This window comes from Capra hircus, chromosome 21 (genome assembly GCF_001704415.2).
Source record: "Capra hircus breed San Clemente chromosome 21, ASM170441v1, whole genome shotgun sequence".
Lineage (NCBI taxonomy): Eukaryota > Metazoa > Chordata > Mammalia > Artiodactyla > Bovidae > Capra > Capra hircus.
In genome coordinates, this window is record NC_030828.1 from 20,341,306 (window position 1) to 20,352,916 (window position 11,611).

Consider the following 11,611-nt stretch of genomic DNA (forward strand, 5'->3'; position numbering starts at 1 on the left):
CCATGCATACCTTCTCATGACATTTGTGACCCGGTCTCAACCGTGTTGCCTGTCACCAAAGAGCATTCTGAAAATTCTGTGAGGGCTGGAGAACCATACAGAATGCACTCTGGTGTCCAGCCTCTTTCATTTGGCACAGTTATTTTGAGATTTATCTGTGTTGTTGTATATATCAATAGTTCGTTCCATTTTATTGCTGAGTAGTATTCTATTGAGTGGATATTGCCTCATTCTATAATCTGTTCATGTGTTGACCTGGGGAAGGAGGGAGTCTCGCTGCCAGGCCTGGGATGATCCCAGCTGGGCCTGTTCAGGCGTGTGGTGAGGCCACAGGTTTCCATGGCAATTGGTTGGAGTAGGGCAGTTCTTGCTGAATGTTTCTGTCTTACTTGGCTACCCCTTTCCTGGTTCTTTGTCTAAAGAGAACTAACTATGCTCAGGGCAGTTTTGTCTGCACCTCTTGGTGTTCTGGGGTTGTCAGCTTGTTGAGCACCTGATCCAGGATCTATGAAGCACAACAGGGAGTTCCCAGAGCTCACTGCCCTGTGTCTCTTCAGGTCCTGAGGTCCTAAGTCTTCTCTCCACCTTTGAGAGCCTTCTGCTTGCTCTGTATGTAACACATCCAGGGTTCTTAACTGTACATGAGAGGACGAATGGCGAGAAGTACATCTACTCCTCCTTGTCAAGGCTACATCTGGACGTTATTTGTGCGTGGATTTTACATACTTGTTCTCATTTATCTACAGGATAAATTGTAAGAAGTGAAATTTGTGGATCAAATGGTATACAAATTTAACTTTATCAAACTGCTTTCAAAAAAAAAAGTTCTTACCCTTTCACTCTTGACAGTAATGTCTGAGAGTGCCTGCCCACAGTGATGTCATCAAGACCGTTTGTGGTCTTTGTTACCTTGTGAGGTGAGAACCTGTAGGTCTGTGATGTGCATTATTTATGAGTGATGCTGAATAGTCCTTGTACCCGCTGTTCCTCAAGGTCCTCTGATCCTGGTCCTGATATTGATGTCGTTGAAGAGTCCCCAGAGAAAGGAGAAGATGGTATTACCTACTTTTGTTTGTTTTGGGGTTCTGGGCTTTTGTGTTTTCTCTACTTTCTATGAAAACTTTTCTGGACTTGTATTCTTGCTCAGCATATCCATTATGACAGCTCTGGGCCCACAGTGTGTATCAGTACATGTTAACTGGTGAATGATCTGTTACACAGAGTGTACTGAGAGTTTCTGGAGAAGAAATATTTTTACATAATAGAAATGGGATTCAGAGTGAACACTAAACAACTACGTTAATATAAGGTACTGTGGGGCTTCCCTGGTGGCTCAGAGGTAAAGAATGTTTACCGCAGGAGACATGGGTTCTATGCCTGATGGGGAAGATCCCACATGCTGCGGAGCAGCTAAGCCACATGTCACAACTACGACCCTGTGCTCCAGAGCCCGGGAACCACAAGAGAAGCCTGTGCAGCGCAACTAGAGAGTGGCCCCCGCGTGCTGCAACTGGAGAAAAGCTCGTGAAGCAGCAAAGACCCAGCTCAGCCAAACATTTAGAAACAAACCAACCTGTGGCTTATTTTTAAAGTACACAGGAAGGAGGGCTTTCCAAAAACATATTTTTTTAAAATCAAGTAGTTTATTCTAGAAAAATTAGAAAACAGAGAAGCCAAAAAATTAACCCTTGGTAATCCCACAAATCAGAAATACGTTTAGCTTTAATAATACTCTTACAGGTGTTGTTTCTGTACAAATATATGTAACATAAGTATGAAAACCGTGATTTAAAACTTTTTAATGAAAGTCATACTCTACAAACCTTTTTTATCACTCTACATAATGCTTCAAGGTGGCAGTTCATAATACTTATGCAGATTACAGTCTGGAGGGGTCCGGTTTGTTTGTTTTTTGTGGGGGAACTTTGCTGGGGCCACATATGATAGCCCTCTTAGCTTTGTCACACTTAAAGATCTCCAAACCAAGAGCTTGTTGGAAACCAAGTTTCCATCTTGTACGTGAAAGTGTTAGTTGCTCAGTCATGTCCGACTCTGCAACCCCACAGACTGTGGCCCACCAGGCTTCTCTGTCCATGGAATTCTTCAGGCAAGAATACTGGAGTGGGTAGCTATTCCTTTCTCCAGGAGGATCTTCCCGACCCAGGGATGGAACCCAGGTCTCCTGCATTGCAGGCGGATTCTTTACCAACTGAGGCACCAGGGAAGCCGCTCTTGTACATGGTGTCCCATAGATCTTACCCATTTCATACGGGAAACACCGAGCTTGCATTTCTTCTTGGTTACTAACTGTGATTCTGGTCTTACAGTGGTGAGTTTGAGACGAAGTCCTCGAATCAAGCAGTTGGCGTTCAGCAGGACAAACTCTGGTTCCTTCTACTCTGTGTCTCAGCCAAAGTCTCGAAGCATACAAAGGGTCCACTCATTCCAGCAAGTGAAGTCAGGTAACACATTTTGCCTGCCTGTCTTCAGAGGTTCACACAAACTTGGTGGGAAAAGAATGAAGTTTCTTGGGAAAAGAATGAAAGTTGATATTGGAGAAACAGGCCAGGTATAGTAAGTTGCCTATGTGTGAACCTTCAGACTGTGAGCTTTCAAAGATGCTAACATGCGTTAGAATGTCCAGTCATGTAAGTCCACGTGTCTGGTATACGTTGTCATGTGCGTGCATCTTCTACAAGTGGTTGTATTATATGTACTTGACAGTACTGTATAGGATATAATAGTACAGTATCTTTATTTCAAGCCCAGGGTGTCTGGAAGCAAGCATAAAAACAGTGGTGATGTAGCTGGTAGTTGTTGCTTGCTGCCAGCTGTTGTACTGTACTTTGCAAGGTACTGTACTCCAAGGCTAAATATTTTAATTTTTGTGTGAAAAATATTACAAACCGATTATAATACAGTACCACATAGCCAATTGTGTTAGCTGGGTACCTCGGCTGACTTTGGACTTACAAATAAGTTGGACTTAACGAATGCACTCTCAGAATGGAACTCGTTTGTATGAGGGGCACTTAGAGCATAAGTAGTTGAGGTTCCGAGTGATGCCCAGATGAACAGGTGACTGCGGCCACCATATCAGAATCACCCCTTTGGCTTCCTCTGGCTGGCTGTCCACACTGTCCTTGTAGGTACTTCCATTCATTCAAGAGGAAATGACCTGTAATTTCCTCCATGCATTCAGATACTATGGGAAGGTATCCCCAGGTTGAAGGTACTATATGACCTTCATTCTTCTATCCATTGTGAACTTGGCTCAGATGTATCTTTTTATACTTGTCTTTTCAAATTAGTTGCCCACAGCTCCTCACATAGGGTCTGGGCTTGATGATGCAGTCTCACAATGCAACAAAGCAGCACTTGTTACCACTGCTGGCATAACTAGGTAGCATTTCCCCCCATTTGCTCCCAAATTGTCATCTTTCTTATGGAGACTGGCTGTTTTATGAGTATTGGGTGGGGGGTGAGAGGGCAGGAATTGAGAAAGAATTAAATATTGTCACTGTTTTTGACTTGCAGACCAAAGAGAAAATTCTCCAGTCCAAAGTATTCGGTCTCCCAAGAGACTTCTATTCGGAGCAATGTCTGAGATGATCAGTCCCTCAGAGAAGGGCTCAGCACGGATTAAAAGGCCTTCAGGAAACACTCTGGGTTCTGCAATACCTACAGCCTATCAGGTATAAAATTACTATGATGTTTAAAATAGTATAGTTTGGGGAACATGTAGACATGGGCAAGGAAAGCCACTGAGGCCAGTAAGGAAGAGAAGATAATAATAGAGATTTGAGGTGGTTGAGGCTGACTTGATGAATGATTATTTGGTATATGGGGACTTAAGGTAGCAGCTGGACTGAGCAGGTAGCAGCTGGACTGAGCAGATAGCTCTCACCTACCTCTTGGGTTATCTCCATTTACACTGGACACTAGGTCTGTCTCTGTCTGAAATGTGCAGCAGCATTCTCACCTGTTCCGTTGATTGCCCACTCGATCCAGTCACCCATGTTAGAAACCTGGAAGTCATCCTGGACTCCCTCTCCTCAGGCCTGGCTAAGCCATCGGTCCTGCCCATTTTATTGGGAGCCTATCTGATACCCATTCCCTCCTCTCCACCCCTTCAGTTCCTACCCCAGTTCACTTCTGCCTGCAACACTTCCGTAGCCTCTTCCCTCTCAAATCCGTCCCACCCCCAGAGGTTGGGGGGACCTCTTTGACCCCATCGGGTGCTCCTCTGACTACCTCACTGTGCTGGAAGATCTACAGACTTTGCCCCAAAACCACTTAGGGGATTGGGGAGACACAGGAAGCTGTGGGGAAGGGTCCATAGGACCATGTTCTGTCTCCTCCCTGGACAGGCAAGGACCTCCGTGATCTGATCCCTGCTCGCCCATCTCTGCTTCACACTCCACCTTCCCGGCCACCTTAGGAGGCACATAGCTGCTGTTTTTCACTTTCGTGCCTTTGCTTATGCTGCTGTCTGTGCCTCAAGTTCCCTCTCCCGCACTGTCTGCCTTGTCTTCACCTGCCGACACCCATTCTTTGAAGACCCGACTCACTGTCTGTCTAACCCCCAGCTGCGGTTAGACAGCCAACCCTTCTGTGCTCCCAAGTGTCCCATGCACGCCCCATCATTACATCAGCCCGAGTGTATTATCATCCGTCTATGTGCTAAGTTGCTTCAGTCATGTCTCTTTGCGACCCTACTGACTGTAGCCCACCAGGCTCCTCTGTCCATGAAATTCTCCAGAGAATACTGGAGTGGGTTGCCGTTTCCTCCTCCAGAGAATCTTCCCCTCATCTGTCTATACGCCACATGAAATGCCAGCTGGACCAGGACTCTTGAGATAATAAGATTAACTGCAGTTTTTGCAAGCAGGGAAGTGTTTTTGTTGGGAAGCTTCCTCTCTGAGATGTTAACTTTGTTGCTGTGTATCCATAGGGTCCATGTTTCTCCTCCTCCTCCTCCCCCACCCCGGCCTTCTGCACACGTTTTACCTGACGCACATCAGGTACTTAAAAGCACATATTGAAGGCAGGTGAATAGCAGGTGACGTGGCTCGTAAAGGTTACTTCAGGCAAAGATCAGAATAGTTTTCTCTTTAGAGGAAAAGACAGCTGTGAGTAGTGAGTGCAGTGATACAGAGGCAAAGCATATTTTCACTGTAGTGTGCAAATTATTAAAACAATTTGTCTTAGAAGAAATGAAGCTTGGATACAGTGCTTAGTGCTAGAAAAAGTTGACAAGTAAAATCTGGGTCATGTTTTGGAACTGGAAACATGTCACTGTATGAAATCCAACTTATCATTCCTTTGGCTGATAAGAAACCTCCCACTGGAGTTTTTAATCTTCTTAGAGATCATGAAAACATTTCCGAGACTATGGGTTATGATGTTCAAAGCACTGAAATAAGCATCTTTCTTTACAGACGCCTGAGAAGAGTTACTGGAAGTCTCCAGGTTCTTATAAAGCCACACCAAGAAAGGTCCCTCGGACACCACAGACTCCACTGCGCACCCCGGAAAGGCTGCAGAAATCCCCTGCGGAAATGACCCCTGCCAAACAGGTCATTTTTAAGGAATTCTCGAAAGACTTCTCTCCACATGGCTGGGATTCACCATCGCAACCAAAAGTCACCCCTCGGAAAGGACACTCCCTGGCAGAAGGCGCCTCTCCTCTTGAAAAGGTACCGAGAACTCCCCAGAGACAAGGTGGTCAGCCCCCCAGATTTTTGCAGAATTCTTGGCCACGCTTGGCGGACCCCAGTCTGGAAAGCACCTCCTGTCCAGCAGCCCTGGTTTCATCAACTGCCCAGACCAGGAGTGTCTGTCTGACCCCTAGCAGATCCTCTGCTCAAGCACCTCCCAGGACAGCAGCCTCGGGGCTCCAGAGACAAGCCGCTTCCGAGGGCACATCTCCAAGTCAGAAACACCAGCTCCCCCGAGGCTCTGGAGCACCCCAGGCAGAGAAGCTGCCGCAGCCTTGGAGTAACAAAGTTGTCAAAACCCCAGAGAGACCAGAGAACGCAGCTCTGACTTTTCCAAAAAAAGCTATTACCTCTCCTTCACGTGGTATTTCCAAGAAGAGTTCACTTGGGGAATTTCCCATGGCCTCTCCTTCGTCTGGACAAGTGGGCTGGCAAGAGGTCCAGAAGTCACCCAGCATCACCACACCTCCCTCCTGTTCTGCTCCCTTGACACCCCCCAGTGCCTCACAGGTAGCTCCGTCTGACCTCTGGCCCCCTCCGCCCCCTTCTAAACATGGGAAACGGCATAAAAAGACCTCGGGAACAGAACGAGACTTCCTGGAGGGCCAGCCTGACAGCTTGGCTGCTCTGAGGGTTGCCATAACTGACAACCCAGCTGCCATCACAGATGCTGGAAAGAACCAGAAGGCAGCGACCCTCTCTTCTCCAGCTTCGCCTGAACTTCCACCTTACCCTGGAACTGGCTTTGGGAGTGACTGGCATACATCCTCTCCTTTGCTTATTGCAACAGACTCGGACTGTCTCACTCTCCTGGATGAAGCTGAGCACCATGGCCATGATAACTTAAAAAGCAGCATTTCACCCCTGGACGAAGGTGAGGGGTTAAGGACGGGTACGTGTGAGAAGCAGTCTCCGTGTGACCCCGGGATTCCTCCCACCTCTCCTTCCTCTGAGTCCCGCTCTCCCCTGATGCCCCCCTACGACCCGCACTGCATGGCAGACACAAAGCAGCGCCAGGCAGCCACGCAGCTAGAGAACCAGCAGGCGTCAACCTGGCCCTGTAGAGCCCCTGCCAGCTCGCAAGCCTATGAGGTTGAGCTGGAGATGCAAGCTTCTGGCCTCCCCAAGCTCCGAATTAAAAAGATAGACTCCAGCTCTTTGTCAGAAGCCGAGCCCCCGCCAAGGGAGGAGAGCTCCCTCCTGGGTCCCAGTGTGCCCAAGGCCAGCAAGTCCTCAGGCAAACCCGAAGCCACCTGCCTGTCGGCCCCCTGCCTTCGTCCCTCGCACAGCACCCCAGGCAAGAGTGGGGGACAGACCTATATCTGCCAGTCATGCACCCCCACCCGCTGCCCCTGCGGTACCCCCTCTCCGTTCCAGACAGAGGTTGGGGTTCCTTGGACCCCATCCCCCAAGCACAGTGGGAAGACGACTCCTGACACAATTAAAGACTGGCCCCGCAGAAAGAGGGCGGTGGACTGCAGCCTCGGCCCCTCTGCTGGGAGGAGCGAGGTCAGTGCCGACCTTCCCGGGCGACTGTCACCACTGGAGTCAGAGGGCAAGGAGCGAGGCCTGGAACTTGGCATCGGCAGGCCCCCCATCCTGGGGGATTTTGAGCTAGAGGGCGTGTGTCAGCTGCCAGACCAGTCGCCTCCCAGGGACAGCACGCCCAAGGCTGAGGAGGCCTCCTGGGGACAGTTTGGGTTGGGGTCTAGGAAGAGATGCCTCTCTGCTAAGGAGGGGGCTGAACGACAAGTGAAGAGGGCCTGCGACCCGCAGGGAGACTCGGAAGAGCAGTCTCCAGGCACAAGCATTCGCCAGTTGCCCTCTGCGGCAGACGACGAGGCATCCGTCCCAGGTGAGTTTGCTGTGTCGAGCTGTGTGGGCATGGCGGCACCAAGGGGACGCGGCGGGAAGGCTCGGGCTTCCTTGTCGGGGCCGTGGGCTGCACTGACCGTGCCATCGCTCCAGGTGCCACCCCGCCTCCCGGCTGTGCCGTGCGGAGCTGCCTCTCTGCCAGCGGGCTGCAGGCGCTGACCCACTCTCCACTGCTGTTCCAGGGGAAGACACCCTCCTCTCAGCGTAAAGACGCCAGAGGTAATTTGTTGGAGATCTTTCCTTTGGTTAGCTCGATCTCAAGTTACCTCCGGGGTTTTCAGGCAGTTGAATCTTGGAGGGGTCGTAGGGTTAGGGTGGTTTTATCCCCCGCGTTGTCATGGGCTCCCAGAGAAGTACCACTTTAGAACTTACGTGCTTTGAAACCACCACCACCAAAAAAAACCGTCAAAATCCTACCAGATTACTTTAGCTTCTTGAAGACAGCGACAGAAGTGGGCACACAACCACTTTCTGCTCGTCTGGGTCCCTGGGGTCGGAGGGGCGAGCAGCCCAAGTGGCTGTGTGTTGAGCCAGCCAGCCGTTTCTCCTCAGGTTACACCCCTGGGTTTCTGTCCATTTGGTCTGAAAAAGGACTGGCTATTATAATCCCCCTTCAGACTTGAGGATTCCCCTCGACCCCACCTGGGAAGAATGGGATTGAACCTGCTAAGTGCACCGCGCAGCTAGAATTGTTGAGGGGGGTGCAGGAGGTGGGGGTCCTCAGTGGTTCTCCTCTCAAGACCATGATACAGATCATGCGAAATAGCAAAACCTCCACAACCTGAGACAAAAAGAAGGTGCGGACAACTGGAGCGCCACAGGTTTTCTGCATTTTCAGTTACTTGTTGTCATTGGCTCAGTGCTTACATTAAGAGTAGAGGGCCTGATGAAACAGTGTGGGTAATGAATGCTTCCACGGGTGAGAGCGCCTACAAGCAATGTTGGTTTTCTTAAGTCCATCTTCATGCGTAACCCTCTGCAGGTCAAGCCCACTTTCCTCTGTTGTGTTCTCGGTTACGTCCTGCCTGCTAAGTCTTTCCACCTTTTTCTAGATGAGGATGTGGATGTATTTTCCCCCACGGCAGAAGACTCTCCTTTCAGCCGAGCATTCTCCAGGAGACGCCCTATCGGCAGAACTTACTCACGGAAGAAGCTGCTTAGCTAGTTAGGATGGAACCGTCTGGGGGACATATAACTACAAACACTACCGACTTTGCCCAGAGCCACTGCACTTCCTCACGAAAGTGCTCTGAGAGCAGTTTTCTCTGGACAAGCACGGAATTCCAGACGTGTAGAATAAACGCATTCTTAGTCATGTACCCAGAAACTTGGTCCATCTGAGCCAGGGCCCTGTGGTCCACTCCTCATATGCAACCCTCAGCTTGCTGCACAAAAACAGGAATAACCAGGGCTTAATGGAACAGTGGAAACTTAAAACATGAAGGTGAGGCCAGCCAGGTCCCCACAGGCAGAAAGAAACTGGTTGTGGCCTGGTCCCAAGCCTCTTTTACCAGGATCAGCTTTCAGAGTCCTAGTAGAATGCCTTCAAGTTTTCAAATCCCCTCTTTGGAATCCATCCACCCCCAAGCCCAGCCCTAGTCCACCACACCTGCCTGGCCTTAGTGAGGTGGTATGCTGCTGCTAAGTCGCTTCAGTCATGTTCAACTGTGTGACCCCCATAGACGGCAGCCCACCAGGCTCCCCCATCCCTGGGATTCTCCAGGCAAGAACACTGGAGTGGGTTGCCATTTCCTTCTCTAATGCATGAAAGTGAAAAGTGAAATTGAGGTCGCTCAGTCATGTCCGACTCTTAGCGACCTCATGGACTGCAGCCTACCAGGCTCCTCTGTCCATGGGATTTTCCAGGCAAGAGTACTGGAGCGGGGTGCCATTGCCTTCTCCATATGAGGTGGTATAGCTGGTAGTATAACTCAGTGGCAGCCTGAGTGTCCAGAATCAGACAAGGAACTGTAAGGCAGGATCCCATTCCAGCCCCATGTCAACAGTGACCATGGCGAATTCAGAACACTCTGTCACTTGCGAAATGGGAGAAGGACCCGTACGTCGGTCCCTCCAGTTGCTATAAGGCCAGGACCCCAAGACAGAGGCAGCACTTGGAAGCAGCATGGACAAAACAGAAGGCTGAGTTACAGGGGTAGATAGGTTTGCATTCCCTGTGTAACAATAAAATCATCTCTAGCTATTTAGCATTTGGTGCATTTCTGTGTAACATTCCAGCCTGAGGTTAAATTTGACCACGGTCCAGCTCTAGTGGTTTCCAGAGCAGCCATATCTCAAGGTCTGCCCTGGGAGCCGGCCAGTCCCCAGCACGGTTCCTGTCCTTCACAGGGAAACTCACCTTAGTCATGGAGCAGGGTCATGGTCCAGGGCACCCCGCTGCCCAGCTGGCTATCAAGTCCAGGCCAGGGCCTTGGCTAACAGAGCTGATTCAGAACCATTTCACGGTCTCTGAAAAGCTTTCAAGCCTGTTGTATTTCCAAATCTGAGTCCTACTATGATCTTATAAATAAAACCCATTGTTTATTCCCTCCAGAGATTATTTTCATTTATTATAAAATAGTTTTCTGAAACTCAAGCCAAAAGGTGGCAGAGAGAGAGAGACAGGACGGTGGAGTAGAAGGACTTGAGCTCGTCTCCTCCCGAAAACACCAAAATCACAACTGCTGAACAGCCATCAACAAAAAAGGCTTGAACCGACCAAAAAAGATACTCTACACCCAAAGACCAAGAACCACAAGACAGGAGGGCCACTTTCACGATGTAATCAAATCCCACACCTGCTCAAGTTCTCCCACAGGACTGAGTTCTGAGCCCACGTTAGGCTCTCAGCCTGGGGGTCTGGCATCGGAGGGAGGAGCATTTGGCTTGAGTGCAGGAGCTCCTCAGGGCTGGGGGAGACAGACTCCACTCTTGAGGGCACACACGAGGTTTCATGAGCACTGGTGCCCAGGGCAGAGCCGTGACTCCATTAGAGCCTGAACCAGACCTACCTGCAGGTCTTGGAGGGTCTCCTGGGGAGGCAGGAATTGGCTGTGGCTCACCATGGGGACAAGGACACAGGTGGCAGACACCTCAGAAAATACTCACTGGTGTGGGTTCTGGAGGTCACCGCTTTTGCACCAAGACCTGGCCCCCCCGACAGCCTGCTGGCTCCAGTGCTGGCACGCCTCAGCCCAAACCAACGGAGTAGAAACAGTGCCTCCCCTCAGCACACAGGCTGCCTAAAACAGGAGCCAGCAGCCGCCTACAAACACCCCTCTACAGGCAGGGGGACAACCCCACTCCACCCACCAGTGGGCAGGCACCAGTCCCCCATGGGAAGCCTGCACAAGCCTCTTAGACCGGCCTCATCCACCAGGGGGCAGACACCAATTGCAATCCTGCAGCCTGAAGAACGGAGACCACAAACACAAAATTAGACAAAAGGATATGGCACAGAAATAGTTCCAGATGAAGGAGCAAGATAATAAAACCGCAGAAGAACAGCTAAGTGAAGTGGAGATGGGCAGAACAGTCGAGGTGATGGCCTGCGTTCTATAAAACTCTTAGAGGAAAGCACAGGCAGAACATTCTTCGACATGGATCACAGCAGTATCTTTTTAGATCCACCTCCCAGGATGATAAAAATAAATGGTACCTAATTAAAAACTTTTGCACAGCAAAGGAGACCACAAACAAAACAAAGACAACCCACAGAATGGGAGAAAATATTTGTAAATGAAGCAACTGACAAGGGCTTAATCTTCAAAATACACAAATAGCTCATGCAGCTCTGCATTAAAAAAAAAAAAAAGACAACCCAATCAAAAAATTGGGTTGGCAGAAAAACTAAATAGACATTTCTCCAAAGAAGACATACAGGTGGCCAGAAAACACGAAAAGATGTTCAACATCGCTAGGTATTACAGAAATGCAAATCAAAACTATAAGGCATCACCTCACACCAGTCAGAATGGCCATCATCAGAAAGTCTGCAAACAGTAAATGCTGGCGAG

General features: G+C 49.6%; 1 protein-coding gene across 1 annotated transcript in view; it reads left to right on the forward strand.

Moving 5' to 3' along the window:
- Nucleotides 1–9,286, forward strand: part of TICRR (TOPBP1 interacting checkpoint and replication regulator) — a 42,087-nt gene extending 32,801 nt beyond the window's left edge. Inside the window, exons 17-22 of the mRNA XM_013972966.2 lie at nt 994–1,055; nt 2,328–2,462; nt 3,538–3,695; nt 5,442–7,575; nt 7,689–7,814; nt 8,648–9,286. Coding sequence (XP_013828420.2) covers nt 994–1,055; nt 2,328–2,462; nt 3,538–3,695; nt 5,442–7,575; nt 7,689–7,814; nt 8,648–8,760 — 2,728 coding nt within the window. The 3' untranslated portion in view covers nt 8,761–9,286. The remainder of the gene's footprint in view (nt 1–993; nt 1,056–2,327; nt 2,463–3,537; nt 3,696–5,441; nt 7,576–7,688; nt 7,815–8,647) is intronic.